This window comes from Denticeps clupeoides, chromosome 2 (assembly GCF_900700375.1).
Source record: "Denticeps clupeoides chromosome 2, fDenClu1.1, whole genome shotgun sequence".
NCBI lineage: Eukaryota > Metazoa > Chordata > Actinopteri > Clupeiformes > Denticipitidae > Denticeps > Denticeps clupeoides.
Genome location: NC_041708.1, coordinates 38,536,421 through 38,558,933, shown reverse-complemented (window position 1 = coordinate 38,558,933; position 22,513 = coordinate 38,536,421). Strand labels below are relative to the sequence as shown.

The 22,513-nt window shown below is 50.7% G+C and overlaps 1 protein-coding gene across 9 annotated transcripts in view; it reads left to right on the top strand.

Moving 5' to 3' along the window:
• Nucleotides 1-21,262, top strand: part of arhgap21a (Rho GTPase activating protein 21a) — a 45,160-nt gene extending 23,898 nt beyond the window's left edge. For 6 of the 9 annotated variants that reach the window (XM_028969884.1, XM_028969886.1, XM_028969883.1 and 3 more), the window contains 22 exons: nucleotides 3,672-3,764; nucleotides 4,639-4,717; nucleotides 5,093-5,147; nucleotides 5,872-5,895; nucleotides 6,757-8,659; nucleotides 10,923-11,078; nucleotides 11,160-11,265; nucleotides 11,341-11,383; nucleotides 12,189-12,308; nucleotides 12,745-13,044; nucleotides 13,125-13,189; nucleotides 13,268-13,407; nucleotides 13,489-13,631; nucleotides 13,705-13,860; nucleotides 16,655-16,733; nucleotides 16,838-16,911; nucleotides 17,039-17,128; nucleotides 17,208-17,333; nucleotides 17,424-17,465; nucleotides 17,559-17,664; nucleotides 18,693-18,724; nucleotides 19,016-21,262. In XM_028969884.1, coding sequence (XP_028825717.1) covers nucleotides 3,672-3,764; nucleotides 4,639-4,717; nucleotides 5,093-5,147; nucleotides 5,872-5,895; nucleotides 6,757-8,659; nucleotides 10,923-11,078; nucleotides 11,160-11,265; nucleotides 11,341-11,383; nucleotides 12,189-12,308; nucleotides 12,745-13,044; nucleotides 13,125-13,189; nucleotides 13,268-13,407; nucleotides 13,489-13,631; nucleotides 13,705-13,860; nucleotides 16,655-16,733; nucleotides 16,838-16,911; nucleotides 17,039-17,128; nucleotides 17,208-17,333; nucleotides 17,424-17,465; nucleotides 17,559-17,664; nucleotides 18,693-18,724; nucleotides 19,016-20,545 — 5,462 coding nt within the window. In that variant the 3' untranslated portion in view covers nucleotides 20,546-21,262. The remainder of the gene's footprint in view (nucleotides 1-3,671; nucleotides 3,765-4,638; nucleotides 4,718-5,092; nucleotides 5,148-5,871; nucleotides 5,896-6,756; nucleotides 8,660-10,922; nucleotides 11,079-11,159; nucleotides 11,266-11,340; nucleotides 11,384-12,188; nucleotides 12,309-12,744; nucleotides 13,045-13,124; nucleotides 13,190-13,267; nucleotides 13,408-13,488; nucleotides 13,632-13,704; nucleotides 13,861-16,654; nucleotides 16,734-16,837; nucleotides 16,912-17,038; nucleotides 17,129-17,207; nucleotides 17,334-17,423; nucleotides 17,466-17,558; nucleotides 17,665-18,692; nucleotides 18,725-19,015) is intronic. The other 3 variants (XM_028969881.1, XM_028969889.1, XM_028969885.1) reach the window with 3 other exon arrangements.
• Nucleotides 21,263-22,513: the final 1,251 nt, after the last annotated feature.

The window sequence follows — 22,513 nt, the reverse complement described above, 5'->3', positions numbered from 1 at the left end:
ATCGGCACTGTGATGGGCTGGTTGGTGGTTTCGCTGTTTGGTGAAATTGTTGATGCTGGAGGGTTAACATCTCAGGAGCAGCATTTCTTCCACCCACTTTCTTCTGGACGTCATGCTTCTCCACTTTGTGTTTGAAATGCCGAGGTGCTGATGTCAGAAGTGTAGCGGGTACCACACTCGCCTATAAACCAGAAGACCCGGGTTCAAACCCCACTTACTACCATCGTGTCCCTCCCTGAGCAGGACACTTAACCCTGAGTGTCTCCAGGAGGGGGACTGTCCCCATAAATACTGCTGGATAAGGGCGTCTGGTAAACGCCATAAGTGTAAATGTCATAGAGAAAACACACTTGATGTACACCAGGATGGACCTGGTGTGTGTGTGTGTGTGGGGGGGGGGTCCTCATGTGGGCGGGACTGAATTTTGGCGAGGAGACGCGGAGAGGAAGTGCAGGGTGTGGTCAGCTGCTCTGGGACTCCAATTAGAGAAACGGGGGAGAGACGGGTCTGTATCCATGGTTACCGTACAGTTCTAATGTTCTAATGTCATGAATCCAGTGATGAATGCAGCTGCTGTGAGATATATATATATATATCTGAGTGAAGCTCCTGGTGAAGCTCCTGGTCCTCGATTGGTGCTTTCCTTGTGCAGAGCGCGCCACGCCAGGGATTTCCTGAAGAATGTGCCCTGGACTTGCCCCGTCGGTGCAGAACGCGCCTCAGATCCCGCGTAGGTGCCCGATGTGTCCATATTCCCACCGAGGTCCTCTACCTTCTCCTTTCTGTTTCGTTCCCCAGTCAACATTCTTCCTCCCAGGAGGAGGGAGGGGAGTCGTGGAGGAATTTGGCCGACTGGGTTGCGTAATGATTCTGTGTGTGTGTGTGTGTGTGTGTGTGTGTGTGTGTAATAATATTATCAGCAGTCCTGGCCCTAAGACAGCAGTCCAGCTGTGTGCACACAGAGTCCAGCCAAAATAAAAGTGGAACACGCCTTTAACAACACGCCCAACCGCTGCATCGTAAAGCATCATCTGGACTTTTTAAACACACACACACACACACACACTGCATCATGTTACACAATCCCCCTCGGTTCCTCCGCATTCTTGCTGTAATAAAGATGTGATGGTGACTGGAATGTGACGGTGCTGCTTCTTGATCCCAGAGAGAAGGACGGAAACGAGTGTGTAAGCAGGTCACGTGACCTGGTCTCTGAGCTTCACCATCTTCTCTTCATGTATTTGTGTGTGTTGCTACGAAGGAGGCAAGTGTGTTTAATACCACTGTGATGCTGTCACACACACGGCGGAGGCTGAACTGCTCCCTCTACTGGAAGCGACACGGTATCCTCAGTACCGGTTTTACAGAGGCCTCAGACCACCATCCACACACACCAGGGGTCTGTTGACACGTCTGTGAAGATTCTCAGTCATCCAGGGGAATTTGTCTGAAAGTTGAGTCTATTGATGGAGAAAGTTCTGTGGATGCAGAATGAAACATCTCTATATTAAAGAAAGTCCACTTGCCACGACTCAACTTTCAGACATGTCCACTGATATGTCACAGTGTCTACAAGTGGGGCAGTGGTGGCCTAGCGGTTAAGGAAGCGGCCCCGTAATCAGAAGGTTGTCGGTTCGAATCCCGACCCGCCAAGGTGCCACTGAGGTGCCACTGAGCAAAGCACCGTCCCCACACACTGCTCCCCGGGCGCTGGTCATGGCTGCCCACTGCTCACTCAGGGTGATGGTTAAATGCAGAGGACAAATTTTACTGTGTGCACCGTGTGCTGTGCTGCTGTGTATCACATGTGATGTCCCAGAGCAGTTTTCACACACACACACACACACACACACACACACACACACACACACACACACACACACAGAGGCCATAACGTATACACCATATATTGTTCTTCTCACACACTCCTGGTGTAAAATGCGGTGTTGTTCATATGTTCTGAGAGTAAGCACGCCGAACTCTGTCCATAGTTTTAACCCCTGTGGACATTGTGGATTTCAATACAGTCTTGCATATTACATCACTTTTTGTATAAGACTCACAATGGCATTAAAGTGGGCCGGTGGTGGCCTAGCGGTTAAGGAAGCCAGAATCCCGGTCCGCCACAGCTTTTTAAAAGCCTGGCTATGAGCGAGCGTTAGACGGAAGCTGGGCGTACGCTGCTCGCTACGAATAAATGGCATGGCGAGCTCACCATGTATGTAATATGCTACCTGACACAACCAATATGAACACATCGGAAGCAGAAGAAGAACTGACATCAGTAGTGATGCTGAACAAAGCAAAACGTGCCGCTTTGGCCATTTGGTGAGCAGAAAACTTTCCCACTGTTCTCCCCGTTGTTCCAGTCGTGGTAAGTAGGTGAGACCACGTCACGGCTTCAACTGTTAAGTTGGTGGCACATGCGCGGTGAGGACCGACCAAACTACGGGCGTGCGAATCACTTGCACCAATCACCAAAATAAATGTACAAGCAGCAAATCACTATAGCCTGAAAGTTGAGCTGAGCCCAACTAAAATGATAAAAATGGAGGCCAAACCCGACCAAGAATTACAGCTCTAAAAACTTCGCACTTTTTCTATTTACATTTCAACAGCTGTAACACATAGATTAAAAGTGTACAATAACAGTGTATTACTCATTATTATATATGTAATAATAATAAATAAATAAAGTGAAGTGATACACACATGTGATACACAGCAGCACAGCACATGGTGTACACAGTGAAATGTGTCCTCTGCATTTAACCATCACCCTGAGAGGGCAGTGGGCAGCCGTGACAGGCGCCCGGGGAGCAGTGTGTGGGGACGGTGCTTTGTGACACCTCAGTGGGACCTTCTGATTACGGGGCCGCTTTCTTATCCGCTAGGCCACCACTGCCCCTAATGCACCACTGTACTAATGCCACATTTTTGATCACGCTCTTAACACACACACACACCCACACACCCCGCCCCCAGGTTTTAACGCAGGTTTTAGGTCCGTTTTGTTGGTACGTGGCGGGTTATAAATGAGACCCCAGGAGATGAACTCATCTGGCAACTGTATCGTGTGTGTCAGCGTGTTTAAAGTCATGTTCCAAATGAACGGTAGACGGCGGTTAAATCATTGATCAGATATTTGAACGACAGTCAATCATTGACATAAATATGATGATGGCCACAGAAATGAAGAGGAGAGCCTGGAGACTTGTCTTCATCAATTGAAAATGAGATCATTCAAGACGTTTCTACATAACTACCTTTATTTCCAGAAAGTTAATCCCTGGAAGTTCATCATCAGGCCTGGTTTTCTGACTTATTTGTCACCTTGTGTGTTTTTCCATGAAATGTGCGTTTATCTGAATGTTTAAGATCCAGTCAGTTGATAGACACGCACACACACACTCTTGCAGTCACGCTTGCATTAGCGTTCCAGCCTGAAGGTAATTGTTTGATTGGAAGCTCATGTTGTTTCGTTGCCCCTTCAGCACTGCAGCTCCGCCACTCATCAAGGCCAGTTCTGTGTGTGTAGGTCATCCAGTCATGACCCCTTTTGTCTGGCTCACACAGCAGCAGTGGAGGGTGTATGATGAGGGGGTCATCAAAGGTGAAGTGACCCTATGACCCTAACGTTCACTGACCAGACACTTTTTTTTTCCCACCAGGGAGACAGAGGAATCGCCTGGAACCAATGGACACCATCTTTGTCAAGCAGGTGAAGGAGGGAGGCCCCGCCCATGGAGCTGGACTCTGCACTGGTAAAGCCCCGCCCCCTGCATGCTGTCATCATTAACAGCCATGTTTTTGACTCTGATGCTTCTACTGCTTCTGCAGTCATATTTCCAGAATAAAATAAATGAATAAACTGGTACACACCTGAGGTGTTACAGACCAACTGGTGTTACCAAAAGAGGCAAAAGTGACGTCTGAGGCTCACCAGCCTGGCCATTCATGTCTTTCATGTTCTCTCAAGGGAGAACGATAGTCTGGCACTCTGCGTTTTCCCACCGTTATCTCCACCATATCTGCTTCGTCCATCTCCTCTGCCCTTCTTCCTCTGGCTTTTTTCTTTAGAAAATGGCCATCGCAAATCTCACTGCTGCTGCGGAAAATGTTCTATTTCATTCTAATACAGTATTTAATTCATTTTTCTTTTTTATTACTAGTATTGCTGTTGTTTTAGTAGTTTTTACTGTACAGTTCTAGAAAAGAGATGCATTTGTAAGATGGTGGGTGTGTAGATATTTCAATGGTTCCTGTAAGGTGGTGTGTAGATGTTTTGATGGTCCCTGTAAGACAATATGTATATTTTTGATGGTCCCTGTAAGACAGTGTGTAAATGTTTTGATGATCCCTGTAAGACAATATGTATATTTTTGATGGTCCCTGTAAGACAGTGCATAGATGTTTTGATTGTCCCTGTAAGACAGTGTATAAATGTTTTAATGGTCCCTGTAAGACAGTGTGTAAATGTTTTGATGGTCCCTGTAAGACAGTGTGTAAATGTTTTGTTGGTCCCTGTAAGACAGTGTGTAAATGTTTTGTTGGTCCCTGTAAGACAGTGTGTAAATGTTTTGTTGGTCCCTGTAAGACGTTGTATAATGGTATCTCGTGTCTTGTTCTCTGCCCCAGGGGACCGGATCGTGAAGGTGAATGGGGAGAGTATTATTGGGAAGACGTACTCCCAGGTCATCGCACTGATACAGAACAGGTACCCATCACTTTAATTCAGATGCACATTCTACTAACATCACAGAGCCTGAATTATGAAGATATCAAGCAAACCACACATTTCTACAGTAATCCATCACTGACTCAATTTCACAAAATTGATTCTTTGTGAACAGCAAAGTTAATGGGGTCCTGTTTATATGAAACGGAACATGTTTGAATGTTCTGTATGTCTAATGGGCCCTCAGATCCTTGTTAGCATGGTGTGTTGGAGCTGTGATTAACCAGGCCCGGTGATTATTTTCAGCCTGACTGTTTATCTCTCATCCCCCATCATACAGTACAATGAAGTGTAATATGTGCCTGAAAATAACATTGTGTGTGTGTGTGTGTGTGTGTGTGTTTCTTCCTACAGTGACACGTGTCTGGAATTATGTGTAATGCCAAAAGATGAAGACATTCTGCAGTTGGTAAGATATCATCTGTGTAATTGTGCTTTGTTGGGTCTGTGTTGTTCCATTAAAGTCTCCCTGCCGCTACCATATTCACCACCATGCATTTTTAAAATGCCTATTTTATTCTGGGGTCTGACTTTTTGTAGGGTTTAATCTGGCTTTACTGCAAGTTTAGTCTCTTTTCGGAGGTGACAGTCGTATAGTGATTAATCGGTGCTTCCTGTTTCACTTTTTCACCACAATGAAGGCTGAGGGATGAGCTTCATCCTCTTCCTATCTCCCACTGGACTAATGATCTTTCAGTCCATTTTTCCTGGGCAGTACACACCACATCTGTCCATATTTTCTAGTCCACTACATCAAGAGCACATTTAATCTGGTTCGGTTGACCTCTACAATACACTTTGAGTACCTGCTGATTTCTAGTATGCCAAAGATATCCATCACCACAACTCCGTTTGGTTTGTTCCTTTTGTTCCGATTAACACTTTCATGTTCTTCCATCCAGCTAAAAATACACTCCTATACTAGTAGAAAAGGAGTGATGGTGTAGATAAAGTGGTCAAGAAAGTTTTTTTCCTTCCTTCCTTCCATCCTTCCTTCCTTCCTCTGTCCCGTGTATCTGTCTCTATTAGACCCACAGTGTGTGTGTTTAGCATGCTTGACTCCAGTAGACTCTTTTCTCCTCACTCCTCTTCCTCTTTCTTCCCTCCTCTCTCCTGGTTTCCATGATTTCCAGTTCTCGAGAGACATCACAGCTCTGGTAAGGAGGACCTATCACCGCTCCCTCCCCGTCTTGGCTGGCCTCGATGCTTGTTGCATGTGTCTGGAGTGTGTGTGTGTGAGTGTGTATGGTGTGTTTTCAGTGCATACCTTGGGTGGATCTCCCCCTTTTTTTATTTCTTTCAAACTCCCCTTCCTGCAACCGTCTGCACAGCAACTACATTTGTATCTGATTTGTATTATTTTGAAAGTGTTCCCCCATGCGGTGCTCCGCCCACTACTCACGCGCCCCGCCTACTCACGCGCCCCGCCCTGAGGTGCACCGAAACTTGACTCTGCAGGTAGAGCAGCTCACGTGCTGATGAAAGTTCAGCCATTTCCCTCGCTCCAGAGCTCTCTCAGCAAACACTTCGCTCGCAGGCTCCGTCTGGTTTTATGGGGGGGGGGTTCCGTTTGAGACCTTGCTCCATTTTTCCGGGGGGCTCCGCCAGTGTTTTGGGTCGGTTGTTTTTTTTCGGTCAGCTCTTAGACGTGATCACGGAGCCGGAGATAGCCGGTCCAGGCTGAACACATCCTTCACCACCTCCCCGGTTTTCCCTCACTGTTCCGCCAGGGTGAAGGTGGGTGAGCCTCGGACCGATTGGATACTAGAGCGGCGTGTTTCTTCTCACCTCGCCTCACAGTTGTGGGCGTGTCATGGTTACCTGGTGGAGTTGGGGAGCGTAAACCTTAGCAGAGTGCAGTTTTTCAGTTTGAATAGAATTTCCGATGTTAATCTGGAATTATATTCATCACTTTATTTTATCTGGAGGTGTTTTGAGATCTGTCTACTGCTTATGGAATGAGTCAAGTTTCATTCCCTCTACTGATGTTTCTAATGTTCCAATGTTTTTGCTTGCAGGCGTATTCCCAAGATGCATATCTCAAAGGAAACGAAGCATACAGCGGAATTGCCCAGAACATACCAGAACCACCCTCCATATGTTACCCTCGGATAGAGCACAAAACCTCCTCGGCCACAGACCTTTCCTGGGGAGCGGCGTCTGGATCCTGCCGCAGAACTGCGGCCTCGTCCATCCCAGCGACACAACCAGAAGTGAAGTACTGCGTGGAGACACCTGGACCCGCCTCTTCCCCAGATCCCTCACAAGTCACCAAGACCCATACCCAAGCCGTTGTGTGTGTTTGTAACGAGAGTGCTAGATCTGTGGTGGCACCGCCAGCAGACGCCCAGGCTTCCAGTGAGTGGGGGTCACGCATTACATCCTCTGGACCTGGTCATCGAACTGAGGGGAACCTGTACACGCCCTCCACAGACCCCGCTTCTGCCAGGTTCAGGCCCCTGACCACCTCCATGCCATCTGTGGCACAGCAGTTTACCCCAACTCGGTCTGTGGAGCCATCAGGCCACCCTTCTACCGGCTCCTCCAGACGTTCTCCACAGCCCTACCCTGAAACGCCCCCAGCCAACTCGCCCAGCCACTACACCCCTTCCCCTCCCAACTCCTCCTCGCCCTGCTCTCCACACCAGAACATCGACTGGCGTAACTACACCACCTACAAGGAGTACATCGACAACAAGCGGCTCTATATGTATGGCTGCCGCACCATCCAGGAGCGTCTGGACAGTCTTCGTGCTGCAGCTGCTGCGGTTTCACGTAGCAACTCACTACAGCAGCAGCAGGCTCCACCGGTCACCTCCGTTGCACCAGTCAGCCTCCGCAGTGGCCTCTTGGGGTCACAGGTCAGGCGCAGGAGTACGTCCCACGACCGGGTGTACTCGGCACCCAGCATGGTCCCTCTACGCAGCACCTCTCAGGACCGTCTGGTTGGTATGGTGAGGGACAGGGGCAGAGACTGGCCACGCAGCGCCTCCCAGGATGCACTCCCTTCTTCATCTTCCTCTAGAAGCGTGCCCAAAGCCCGGGCTCATTCCTGCGATTTCCTCGGCAGACCCAGTGCTGAGGGCCTCGGTGACCGGCCTGCTGTGTTCAGCAGGGTGGTGGAGGAGCGGCTGTGTAGTGCCGGAAAAGACCGGCTCAGTAGACAGGCTGAGACGTCTCCAACATCACTTGGGGGCAGTGGAGGTTCGGACCCAACGCTGACCCCCAGGACTGAGGGCCACAGGATGTCTCGGCTGCCTGTGAAGACCTCTGATCCAGCTGCTTCTGCCTCCTCATATGTGGCCATCGCTCTGGCCTCTGTTCAGAGCCACATCAGCAGCACCAATACCACCTCAGCAGACCATCTCAGAGACCAAAGACCTGTTGTAGGCAACCACCTGTCCCAAGTATCAATCCCGACTCATCTGCAGCACCGGGGCCGGTCCGGTAGTCTCCAGGAGCCGGGAAGCAGGGAGGTGGGGCGCAGTCTGAGGTCGGTATCTTGTTCCGTCTCTTCTAAAAGCACCACCTCCAGAACTCAACAGGTCGCCACCACGAGTAGTACTTCCCCTCTGACCAGTAATGGCAGAACATCTGTCCCCAAGGCCACACAGGGCCAGGGAGACGTTCAGGGTCGAGCTAATGGGAAGGCACCAGAGGGGGGTACCGAAGGCACGGGCTCCAAGGTTGTTGTGGTGATGCGGCGTGAGAAGTCCGGGACCCAGCCCATTCGACACCCATCCTACATCCTGGCGGTAACTGACGTGGCAGGGACGGCGGGGTCAGGGGTGGATTCGTCCAGCATGTGCTGGCTGCCCAATGATGCCAGGCGTGAGATGCACATGAGGAGGCTTGGAGAACAGCACATAGTGTCCTGCCCCAGCAACCTGGATGACTCGCTGGACTCCATCCCCTTCATCGGTGAGTAGCCAACGTAGTGGGTGGATACGAACACAAGGGGCACGTCGCTTCATGCCGCATTAGTTAGTCTTAATGCAGGCGTTAGATTGAATGCGTTCAGTTCGCACGCTTCCATGATGTGGAATAAACAGCATGTAAAAGTTCTATCAGACAGTGGTGCTCTTGCTTATGGCCACCTGTACTGACTAGGTCGTCAAAGGAAGTGGAGTGATACACAGCAGCACAGCACATGGTGCACACAGTGAAATGTGTCCTCTGCATTTAACCATCACCCTGAGTGAGCAGTGGGTACCATGACCGGCGCCCGGGGAGCAGTGTGTGGGGACGGTGCTTTGCTCAGTGGCACCTCAGTGGCGCCTTGGCGGATCGGGATTCGAACCGTCAACCTTCTGATTACCGCTAGGCCACCACTGCCCCCAACATTGGAATCTGTGAATAGCTCATTATAAAATGTGAATGGGAGATAAGGGCCACGCTGCCCCACCCTCTCTCTGTTTGTTCATGTAGTCCCAGCTACCCTCAGATAAGTGAAAGTTGATAATAACGGTGTCTTGTGTGTGTCTGCTGTAGTGCTGTGTGAGGTTTCCGGTAAAGAGAGGGGTTTCCATGCCGGGGAATTCCCCCGTGGCAGAAACACACAGCACTAAGCTTTTAGGGTTGCAGTTCTGTAATATGGCCAGCGGGCAAAAAGGAAGATCGTAAGGCCTTCGGGTCACATCACTGCACCGGTCTCGCGGCGTTGGGGGAGCCCTGGTCCCCCCTGAAACCCCAACAATGACATTTTGATGCTCCAGTCAAATCTACACAGGCCTTATTTTTTTATTTTTGATCATTTACAGAACTTGAATAACCTGCTTACCTTGGCATGCGAAATATGCCAAGATTAATGGCATGTTAAGACGGCATGAGATCACTGCGGTATTTCCGATAGCAGCTTTAGATGTGATTCAAGTGATGTTATTTATCACCTCCTGCAGGATAAAGCAATTCATCTTGTCTGGTTATCTGATCATCCTTAATTTTTGTCGAACACCATAATCGTTTCCGAACACCGAAAGCTTGTTAACGATTCAAATATGAATTGATTATACAGTTCCAGCTCAGCTACTGCAGGCATTTTAATTCTGGGTAGACGTCCATGCAGCTGGGAACCACCCAGCTTTACCATTCGCATCTTTACTGAGACACAACACACACACTTATGATCAGATGTTTGCGACGAGACGTTTCAGGCCAGTTTTTCCTGGTTGGCAGCGGTTCCATGCTGATAAAGTCATGTGGTTCAAATGAATTTGAAGTTTGTATTGCACGCAACCTGTGTGTGTGTGCATGGAACGCTTGTTGCCCTGTGTGTTGTTCTTGATTGCCATGAATGACTGACACAGTTCACGGGAAGTTTATTTCACACTTGAACTCATTTCAAATCATTTGGACTGTGAGAGATAAAGATCATCAAACCAGAAACGGTCACACAGCAGTGGAGCCGGGCTCTTTTACGAAGCGTTTCGGGGTTTTTTTACGCTGCATGCAGTACGACAACAAGGGATCCAAGTTGGGAATAAATTACAGAAAAGGGCGGATTTATGCAGATGCTGACCAACCAAACCGAAATTACTTCTCTGAAAGTCCAACATGTTTTCTTTATCTTCAGGACCATTTACGTTGGTAGATTCTCACTGAAGGCATCAAAACTATGAATGAACACATGTGGAGTTCTGTACTTAACAAAAAGTGGAGACCTGACCTCCACAGTCACCGGACCTGAACCCAATCCAGATGGTTTGGGGTGAGCTGGACCAACAAGTGCTAAACACCTCTGGGAACTCCTTCAAGACTGTTGGAGAAGCATTTCAGGTGACGACCTCTTGAAGCTCATCGAGAGAATGCCAAGAGTGTGTAAAGCAGTAACCAGAGCAAAGAAACTAGAATATAAAACATGTTTTCACTTATTTCACCTTTTTTTGTTAAGTTCATAACTCCACATGTGTTCATTCATAGTTTTGATGCCTTCAGTGAGAATCTACCAACGTAAATGGTCCTGAAGATAAAGAAGACACGTTGAATGAGGAGGTGTCTCCAGACTTCTGGCCTGTACTGTATATCACAGTACTCAGGAATAGACAGCTGATGTGACCTCTTCTCCCTCGTTTTCTCTATTTATGTAAATCCTGAGGGTTCACCTGCGAACACGCCCCAGATTTAGCGTGCAGCGCTGCATCTTGCCTTCAGTCTTGTGCTAAATGATTTGCTCTTTCTTACATAGACGAGCCTTCCAGTCCGAGTATCGACCACGACTCCCCTCACATTCCCGCCTCCGCAGTCATCTCCGTCACCCCCAGCACCCCTGTCATCACCACCATCCCCCCGAGCCCGACATCCCCCTCTCCGATGATTCGCCGGCAGCTGTCACATGACCACGGTGAGCCACCCTTTACCGATCGGTGTTCAACCGGGCGTCTCTCAGCCTTTCTCATAATTTACTCTTATTGTCCTCGAAAAGATTCTCTGCGTCTGACCATCCTGAGTTCTGACTCTGCGAGCAAAACTGAGCGTTCCAAGTCCTACGACGAAGGCCTGGACAACTACAGAGAAGAAGGCAGGGCAGGGTAGGTCCGGGCTCCACCGCAGCAGCATTCCACCAGGACGCGGTGAGGTTGTCTGACCCCGTCTGTGCTTTTCAGGAGGGGTCTGAGGGCCATCGCGGGGCTCCGGGGACTCAGGAAGGTCAGTAACCTGCGGTCCGCTGCTCTGCCCTCAGTACTGTACTGGAAGTGTGTAACAGGTTCGGATGTGGACGTGATCCGAACCAGACCCGACAAACACAGCTCTTTAATCTGAACTAAGAGGGCAAAGAAATGAGTGACCGAGAATTGCCAATCAAATTAACATTTCATTAAACAATTCATTTTTAATAACAAAATGTACAACATGCGAAACGTACAAGCAGCGGATAATACGGAAAGACCAGAAGTTGGTGTTTGCGGACAGACCAAAGCCTGACCCAACCCGACCCGACCCAAAGATTTACATGATTTCAACAGGTGGTTTGGTGAGTAGAGTTCTGCAGGTTCTCCGTAAGCCCGCTGACAGGTCAAGTGAAGAACATAATCCACCTAGCTTGCCAGAAAAAGGCAAATGAGAATCTGAAGTTGGCCGTGGAGTGGTGGAAGAACCAACATTGTCCCCCTGATGTCCTGTTGATGGCATGTCCTGTCCTGTTGTATTTTCTTGTGGATGGCTGTACGGTTTTAGCTCATGGGTGGGTGTTCCTTCGCTTGCTCTGCACTTTTCCTGTGTTCTCCCAAAGACGGAGATTGGAAGAGATTAAGAGGAAGGAAAAGGGATGAAGAGAGGTCTCCTAACGAGGCAGTATCTTCACAGGGAGCTTTTAGAAGACTAGATGAAAACGCTGGAGAAACCCGCTCAGTCGCCAGAACTCAGTTACTGGTGTTGCCCGTAGATCTCCTGTCAGCAAGGGTAAATGTGGAGTACAGGGCTGCAGTTGTGATGCTCCTCTCGTGTGATGCAGCCTGTGGACAAGTCTTCAGAAGACTCTGGATCCAGGCGGGATTCGTCCTCAGATGTGTTCAGTGATGCCACGAAGGAGGGTTTGCTTCACTTCCGCCAGCTGAACTCGGACAAGGGCAAGGTACGTTCACCACAAGCCTAAACAGTGGTTATGGTGGCCTCTACCTACTTAATTTTATTGCCATATTATGGTACTGAATCACATGACTTTTTTTTCCATTGCTCCTGTGTCCAGGATCAGTAGTTTTCTTCTGACCACTCTTCTAAGCTCATGTTGCATGGTGTGTCTGGAAATGCTTTAAGTTCAGTCCAAATCTCAAAATCTCCATATTCCTTTCTGCTAAGATATTTCCAGCTTGAACAGTTCTTATCCCATTTCGATGCAGGTCCGTAATTTGAACCTTCTGAAATGCAGTGACATCCTTTCCCGCATATGGGATGTTTTCCCACTTATCTTTTTTAAGAAATGGGATTTCTTCATCCGTTAGGAATAAATAATACGTTACCCTCTGAAACATGTTCATCACTCAGCCACTTGGTTTATTGTGTGATTGCAGTGGGGGGGTGGAGGCATGCGGCCCTGGAAACAGATGTACGTGGTGCTCAGAGGCCACACCCTCAACCTTTATAAGGACAGAAAAGAGGGCGTGGCCCACGCCAACATCCAGGTGGAGGATGAGCCCCTGTCGATCAGCATCAAGGCCTGTCTGATTGACATTTCCTACAGCGACACCAAGCGTAAGAACGTGCTGCGACTGACCACCTCCGACTGCGAGTACCTGTTCCAGGCCGAGGATCGGGAGGACATGCTGTCCTGGATCAGAGTCATCCAGGACAACAGCAACGTGGATGAGGAGGTGGGTGCCGTACTGCCAGACTGCGATTCAGAGGAATAGAGGAGCACCATGGCTTCTTCTGACAGAGTTTCCCTTTCCAGAATGCCGCAGTCACCAGCCAGGATCTCATTAGCCGGAAAATTAAAGAGTACAACACGCTCATGAGGTAAAGACGCACTTTTAAATTCAAACTTGAGTGTGACTTACGAGGCCTGGTGTTTAAAGGACATTTAATGTTCCTCAGTCCACCCAGCAGCAAGATGGAACCATCACCCAAACAGTCCCGCAGTATCAGGCAGACTCTGCTTGGTGGGAAAGGCGACACCAAGTCCCAGAGTCCTCAGTCACCCAAACAGGAGCAGGACAGGAAGGCTCTGCACAAAGGTTCGGCCGGTTGGATGTTCTGTATCATGTGGGGTTTGACCCGTGTCGGTTGTAATTATCGGGGGACATGACTGTCTTTAGACGAGACCAGCCCTCCCAAAGATAAAGGCACATGGAGGAAAGGGATACCGGTTTTGATGAGGAAGCCGTTTGAGAAGAAAGTGCCAGCGGGGGTGACATTTGGAGTTCGTCTTGATGACTGCCCACCTGCCCAGACCAATCGGGTAAGAGCCTGACCCTAAACACCACGTGGGACTTGTGCCTCCTGTAGGAACATAACAGAACGTGTGTTTGCAGTTTGTTCCTCTGATTGTGGAGGTGTGCTGTAAACTGGTGGAGGAGAGAGGTCTTGACTACACCGGCATCTACAGGGTACCTGGCAACAACGCTGCCATCTCCAACATGCAGGAAGAGCTCAACCGGGGCATGGGAGATCTTGACATTCAGGACGATGTGAGAGTCCAGAGTCATCATCCTGCACATGTCACCACTTCTACCATCATCTTCCTCAAACTCCTGCACACGTCACCACCGCTACCATCATCATCGTCCTCACACCTTCACACGTCATCACTTCTACCATCATCTTCCTCAAACTCCTGCACACGTCACCACTTCTACCATCATCATCGTCCTCACACCTTCACACGTCACCACTTCTACCATCATAATCGTCCTCACACCTTCACACGTCACCACTTCTACCATCATCGTCCTCACACCTTCACACGTCACCACTTCTATCATCATCATCCTCACACCTTCACACGTCACCACTTCTACCATCATCATCCTCACACCTTCACACGTCACCACTTCTACCATCATCTTCCTTAAACTCCTGCACACGTCACCACTTCTACCATCATCTTCCTCAAACTCCTGCACACGTCACCACTTCTACCATCATCATCGTCCTCACACCTTCACACGTCACCACTTCTACCATCATCGTCCTCACACCTTCACACATCACCACTTCTACCATCATCTTCCTCAAACTCCTGCACACGTCACCACTTCTACCATCATCTTCCTCAAACTCCTGCACACGTCACCACTTCTACCATCATCTTCCTCAAACTCCTGCACACGTCACCACTTCTACCATCATCTTCCTCAAACTCCTGCACACGTCACCACTTCTACCATCATCATCATCATCACACCTTCACACGTCACCACTTCTATCATCATCATCCTCACACCTTCACACGTCATCACTTCTACCATCATCATCCTCACACCTTCACACGTCACCACCACTACCATCATCATCCTCACACCTTCACACGTCACCACTTCTACCATCATCATCCTCACACCTTCACACGTCACCACTTCTACCATCATCATCCTCAAACTCCTGCACACGTCACCACTTCTACCATCATCATCATCCTCACACCTTCACACGTCACCACTTCTACCATCATCATCATCATCACACCTTCACACGTCACCACTTCTACCATCATCGTCCTCACACCTGCACACGTCACCACTTCTACCATCATCATCCTCACACCTTCACACGTCACCACTTCTACCATCATCATCCTCACACCTTCACACGTCACCACTTCTGCCATCATCATCCTCACACCTTCACACGTCACCACTTCTGCCATCATCATCCTCACATTTTCACACGTCACCACCACTACCATCATCATCCTCACACCTTCACACGTCACCACTTCTACCATCATCATCGTCCTCACACCTTCACACGTCACCACTTCTACCATCATCATCCTCAAACTCCTGCACACGTCACCACTTCTACCATCATCATCCTCACACCTTCACACGTCACCACTTCTACCATCATCATCCTCACACCTTCACACGTCACCACTTCAACCATCATCTTCCTCAAACTCCTGCACACGTCACCACTTCTACCATCATCATCATCATCACACCTTCACACGTCACCACTTCTACCATCATCATCCTCACACCTTCACACGTCACCACTTCTACCATCATCTTCCTTAAACTCCTGCACACGTCACCACTTCTACCATCATCTTCCTCAAACTCCTGCACACGTCACCACTTCTACCATCATCATCATCATCACACCTTCACACGTCACCACTTCTACCATCATCGTCCTCACACCTTCACACATCACCACTTCTACCATCATCATCCTCAAACTCCTGCACACGTCACCACTTCTACCATCATCTTCCTCAAACTCCTGCACACGTCACCACTTCTACCATCATCTTCCTCAAACTCCTGCACACGTCACCACTTCTACCATCATCATCATCATCACACCTTCACACGTCACCACTTCTACCATCATCGTCCTCACACCTTCACACGTCACCACTTCTACCATCATCATCCTCACACCTTCACACGTCACCACTTCAACCATCATCTTCCTCAAACTCCTGCACACGTCACCACTTCTACCATCATCATCCTCACACCTTCACACGTCACCACTTCTACCATCATCGTCCTCACACCTTCACACGTCACCACTTCTACCATCATCGTCCTCACACCTTCACACGTCACCACTTCTACCATCATCATCCTCACACCTTCACATGTCACCACTTCTACCATCATCATCCTCACACTTTCACACATCACCACTTCTACCATCATCATCCTCACACCTTCACACGTCACCACTTCTACCATCATCATCCTCACACCTTCACACTTCATCACTTCTACCATCATCATCCTCACACCTTCACACGTCACCACCACTACCATCATCTTCCTCACACCTTCACACGTCACCACTTCTACCATCATCTTCCTCACACCTTCACACGTCACCACTTCTACCATCATCATCCTCACACCCTCACACGTCACCACTTCTACCATCATCATCCTCACACCTTCACACATCACCACTTCTACCATCATCGTCCTCACACCTTCACACGTCACCACTTCTACCATCATCATCCTCACACCCTCACACGTCACCACTTCTACCATCATCATCCTCACACCCTCACACGTCACCACTTCTACCATCATCATCCTCACACCTTCACACATCACCACTTCTACCATCATCATCCTCACACCTTCACACGTCACCACCACTACCATCATCATCCTCACACCTGCACACGTCACCACTTCTACCATCATCATCCTCACACCTTCACACGTCACCACTTCTACCATCATCGTCCTCACACCTTCACACGTCACCTTTATTCTATTTGCTGAAATCTGAGTTTTTTTCTGGCAGAAATGGAGGGACCTAAATGTGATCAGCAGTTTATTGAAGTCATTCTTCCGGAAGCTTCCAGAACCGCTCTTCACCAATGGTACATTTTAATGTAATAATTTATATTACACAGCATTTCAATATGAACGGTTATTTATACATTTGGACCTGAGTGACAGCGGTACATCATTTGGTCTTCTCTAGAAAGGTACGGTGATTTTATTGAGGCCAACAGAATTGAGGACCCCCTTGAGAGGCTGAAGGTTTTGAAGAGATTGGTGAGTTTGGCCTTTAATTACCGCTGTAGGACTCATGTCCTCATTACTTTCTCCTCTTAATTAACAAACATCCCCAGGGACAAGGACCTTGCTCCAGCAATTTAATCAAAGAACATCTCATTTTCAGCTGCATGAGCTCCCAGACCACCACTACGAGACGCTCAAGTTCCTCTCGGCGCACCTCAAAACCGTGGCGGACAACTCTGAGAAAAACAAGGTTCCTCCGCCGTTCTGAAGCGGCCACTGTGGAACGCGGCGTCTGGGTTCTTCAGCCTTGCTTCCTCTCTCTGTCTCAGATGGAACCACGCAACCTGGCCATCGTGTTCGGCCCGACGCTGGTCCGCACCTCCGAGGACAACATGACGCACATGGTGACGCACATGCCTGACCAGTACAAGATAGTGGAGACCCTCATACAGCACGTGAGACCCTGTCGCTCGCATCAGGAGGGACGCTGAGTGGTGAAGTTCCGTAAACAGAGCGTCTCTCTCTCTCTCTCTGTGTCCCTGCAGTATGACTGGGTTTTCACTGACGAGGACACCGAGGACCCGGTGGTGGGTATCGGCCCTGTGGGCATCTCTGTCTGTCTCTCTTCACCATGTTTCTGTGGAGTTCGCATTTTTAAAGCTTGTGTCTCCGCGTCCCAGACGTCTGTCCAGCAGGAGAGCGCCGTGGAGTCGCAGCCCGTGCCCAACATCGACCACCTGCTGACCAACATCGGCAGGACGGGCACGTCCCCGGGGGAAGTGTCAGGTAACGCTGGTGGGCTCGGGGGGACTGAATGTGGTTGGACGTGGCTTGGAAGCAGCTTCTCTTCCTTTGCTTCAGCATGAATGAGTTTTAAAAATGGGAATGTGGGAATGGCGTGGGAATGTTTTTCGTGACCTTTCCCTGACCTTGTCTGTTTCTGACTAACTCGGCATCTTCTTTCCCCAAGAGGGTAAAATCCAACAAACGCCACCGAGCCGATCTCTAGCGCCCCTCTGTCGCGTGTCCTAACGGCTTTCCCAGCATTCACACATACTGATCTTGACACAGGCCAAGTGGGCGGAGTCTATCACGCCGTGATGTCACTGATGGACTCTGTAATGTCAGTGATGGACAGCTGGAACTGTAGGAAGAAGGACGACTGCTGTCCCCAGTGCAGCTGCCTAATCTGCCGCCGCCCACAGGTCCTTTGAAAAGGCGGAGAATTGTGGGTACTGTGGCGGCGTGGGTGAGCTGTGCTGGACGCGCGTGTGCGCGCGCGTGTGTGTGTGTGTGTGTGTGTGTGTGTGTGTGTGGTGGGCGAGAGAGCGGCGCCGCCGTCTCAAAGACTCTCTCCACTCTGTCTGCTCCCCTCTCTGAAGCCGGCCAGCAGGAGAGAGAGCACGGTATGGCCCCCCAGTCACCACGACCCCACCCGATCACCCATCATTGCCGCGCCCACGGGGGGTGTGCAGGGGGGCTTGGCTCCGGGGGGAAACACGTTAAATGGGTGGAGCAGGAGTACGTCTGTGTCCGTGTTCGGTAGCTAGCCCCTCTCTGACCCCCGCCATCACGTCCGATTCTCACTGTTGCCATGACAGCACTTCCTCCATCTTCTCCATGCATGGACAGAGTTTCACCTCCACGCCCATGATCACATTTTCACCCGCTCATCCTGCGGATATGTCGTCTCCCTCCCTCGCTCTTCACCCTTTTTCTTGCTGTTTTTCTGTAATGGGGTCATGACCCTTGACCTCGGTGCACAAACAGTCCTTAACGTTTGGTTTTGTCGTCTCTCTCTCTCTCCCCCCCAGATTCAGCCAATAGTGATCCTGCCAAGTCCAAGGTGAGTGGGTGTGGCTGTGGACAGGACTGAGTGGACGCTCCCTGAGCGTTTGGAATGTCGCTGGAACGTGAGGCTGCTTTAGCTCTGGCTGGGTAGTGGGGTGAATGCGCTCAGGGTGGAGCTTCTGCCGTGCTGTGGGCGGGGCAGGGTGGGCGGGGCTCTAACGCTTTCTCTGTTGACCGGCCCCTGCTGGCAGACGTGCAGGTGAAGTACGTTCTGCTCCGCCCCGTAGCTCAGCCAGCGCTGATGTCCATCTGCTGACTCCGTCCACTCATTGTTGCTTGTCCTCAGCAGGGCTGTGTGGCTTCGGGGAAGGACCCGTCCAGCCGCGACCTTCTGGTCTCCTCCATCTTTGCTGCAGCCACCCGGAAACGAAAGAAGCCCAAGGAGAAAGCGCAGCCTAGCAGCTCCGACGACGACCTGGACGCCGTGTTCTGCACGGAGCCGGAGGAGCCGCCCACCACCACCACCACCACAGCCGGGGAGCGGGCCCCGCCCGGACCCCAGCCCCGAGGACCCGTCTCTGGAGAAAAGACGGCCAAGAGCAGGAAGGAGCACAGGAACTCGTTCTTCCGCAGAGAGAAACCGACACCATCTCCCTCCCCGTCCCCAAAACACCGCGCTCCTGCCCCCTCCCAGCTGGACGAGCCCACGTCGGACCTGGGCACCACCAGCTCCGGGGCCTCGGGGCCTCGGGGCGGCTCCAGGACGTGGCTGGAGCCGGCCGGAACAGAGGTGAGCTCCGTCACCTCCGACTACTCCACCACCTCCTCCAACACCTTCCCCACGGGGGCGGAGTCCAGCGCCATGCTCAGCCCGGAGGCGGGCTCTGCCGCGGAGAGCCGGGGGGGCGACGAGGCGGACGACGAGCGCAGCGAGCTGGTCAGCGAGGGCCGGCCCGTGGAGACCGACAGCGACAGCGACTTCCCGTACTTCTCCAGCGGGGGCGCCACCCTGTCCGCCGAGCACATCACCACGGACCGCGCGGGTTCAGCCCGCGCAGGGGCTGATGGGAAAGACTGTCTCCGCCTCCTGCCCTCCCACAGGCTGCTCGAATGCGACACGCTCTCTCGGAGGCGGTCCCTGTGGCAGAAGACCGATAGTGACTCGTCAGTGGAGGGCGGAGCCAGCAGCGGCGGGGGTCGAGAAGGGTCATCATCGGTGAGGCGGCTGTCGCGGGTGCTGGAGATGATGAGGAGGGGACGCTCCACAGGAAGTCTGAGTTCCTCGTCCCGTAGCGAATCAGAGCGTGCCGCAACAACAACAACAACAAGCGGCCCCGCCTCAGAGTCGGCCTGGCGAATCAAGATCACGGAGCGGGTGAAACTCCGCCTCCGGGGCTCCGCTGACGACATGTCCGGAGTGGGTTCCCCGAAGAACCGTTCTCCAGACCTCACCCGCAGGGCCAGCAAGAAGAACAAGAACATCCGCCGCCGCCACACCATGGCCGGTCAGGGAGACTTTGCCGAGCTGTCGGCCATTCACGACTGGCGGGAGGAGGGGGGCGTGGCCCAGGCGGCCGAGCTGTCCGCCGTGGACCGCCTGAAGCCCAAGTGCAGCTCGCAGGACTTGTCCATCCGGGACTGGATCGCCCGTGAGCGAGGGGGGTCCCCCGCGCCGCCAGCCAATGAGGACAGAAGGGACAGCGTGTGTCGGAGAGCCACGCCTCCTGCCCCGCCCTCGGCGGTGGAGCCGGAACCGGCCAACGGGGCGGCTTCACAGGCCAAAACCAAAGCTGGACTCAACCTGGGGGGGGACGCCCATCCGCACAAGCTGTCTGGAGCGCAGGTGGTGCGCTCGCGCTTTTATCAGTATCTGTGAAGTGTGTGTGTGTGTGTGTGTGTGTGTGTGTGTGAGAGAGAGAGAGAACCATACTGTTACATATGTAAATACAATGAAGCATTATAGATTTTTTTTTATAAACTATATATAAATATATTCTATAAAATTGTATATATCTTGATGTGTACAGGACTGTATCTGTAATGTAACTGGAGTTTAAGAGATTTTTCTCTCTCGTACTGGAACAAACCGGAAAAGTTGACCTCTCTTGACCTCAGAGCCCGGTACGGCGATGAAGGACTTCCCTGCAGAGGCGAGAGAGAAGCTCCTTTTCTGTAGGAACCCGGTTCTACCTGTAGTATCTCGTATGAGGAATGTATTCATGTTCTGGTTATGTTGCTCGTTGCACGAAAAACCGTGTACATACGTCGTGTCTCTACTTGAAGACTTTGACTTCTGTCCTGCGGGCTGTCGGAAGGAGTTTTATTTTTGCAGCGTAGTTCCAGGTCTGAGTAAAATATACATACAGGACTTGTCCCCGACAGCCCGTCCCCTCGGACGGTTTACCGGACTTTTACTCCGCCACCAGCGGCGTGATGTCGCTGAAGAGAAGAGAATGGAAGTGCCTCATGTTCTTGGTTACTGAGGACAGTTAGGGTGCCATTTATTATTCTTGTTTTTTAACAGATGTATTTTGAATGACTGGATTTTTTTTGTCAAGCCCATTAAAATAATTTTACACGTTTGAAAGGAAAAGCAACATGTGAACTTTTATTTCCATCCACTTTCCTTCTCATTCTTTCCCTTTCCAGCAGCGAGTGGTTGATGGGAAATAAATTTCTGCGTCCCCACAGCGCACCCATGTGGCCAGGGGTGGAATGTCATCTTCTTTATACTGACAGCAGAGGGCGCTGTCAAGACAGCAATCACAAGCAGAAAACTTTATAGGTTGTACAAAGTCTTCTGGTGCACATAAATAAGAGATCTTGTGAGTATACACATAGTTTTATACGATCCAGGAAAAGTGATAATAAAGGCATGTTCCAAATTAAATCGAGCTTAAATAATACTCATGCAGGCACCTGATAAAATTGTACATTGGTTTTGGTTTCTGAGTTTATTCGTGAGGAGGATGTATGAAGGACGTGGAGGTGAAAGGTCATGCGGTAGGGAGTCGGATATTAACTCAGGCCTTTGAATGGGGAAACTCGGCACCTTTTGTAATGGTCACGTCTGCCCGTGTCAGCTCTCCGTTGCACAACTCCACAAACTCCACACCCTGAACACACTTTCTCGCTCCCGCAGCCACCGGCTGGAGTTGTGCAACTGGTCCGATGCAGACGAGCTAATTAATCAGGACGGGTTGTGTGTGTGTGTGTGTGTGTGTGTGAGACGCAGCTGTTGTGCTGCAGTGGGTGGACTGTACAGTCGAGTGGGCAGGGATAATTGCAGGTTCCGTGCTGCTCCTCTCCTCCTTAATGCGCTTTAATGGAACGAGATGAAGAAGCGTGCTGGAGATGCCTCGGGGTCCGGCCTGCTTCCCCGATAAAAGCTTCTGCGGGGGTCCCGGCCACGGCACACCATGCAGATACACACACACACACAGACCGACAGGCCCCGACCCTTCAGGGCAGCGGTGGAGCGTGTGGAGGGGACCTCGCGGGGACCTGAATATTTCTGTGTTTATTCGTGCTGTATCGACACAGCAAACAGTCATTGTGAAATTCCCGCTTGGGTTTAAAATTGGTTATGACGGCTGAAAAGGAGATTTTTGGTTCCACTGATGCATTTTGACAGATGCAATTGATCCCGTGATGCGTCCTTTCCTCCAGGACCCTGAGAGACGGTGGCATCTGTCACAAAACATCACTGCAGCAGGACTACAGCCAGCAGCGTGTGACAAACCCGCCATGCCAGTAAATCCTGCAGCCGATAGGTCCCGGGACTCATCGTCATCGGCCATCGTGCCGCTAGAAAGACAAAAGTCCCCAAATGACGGCGGTTAGT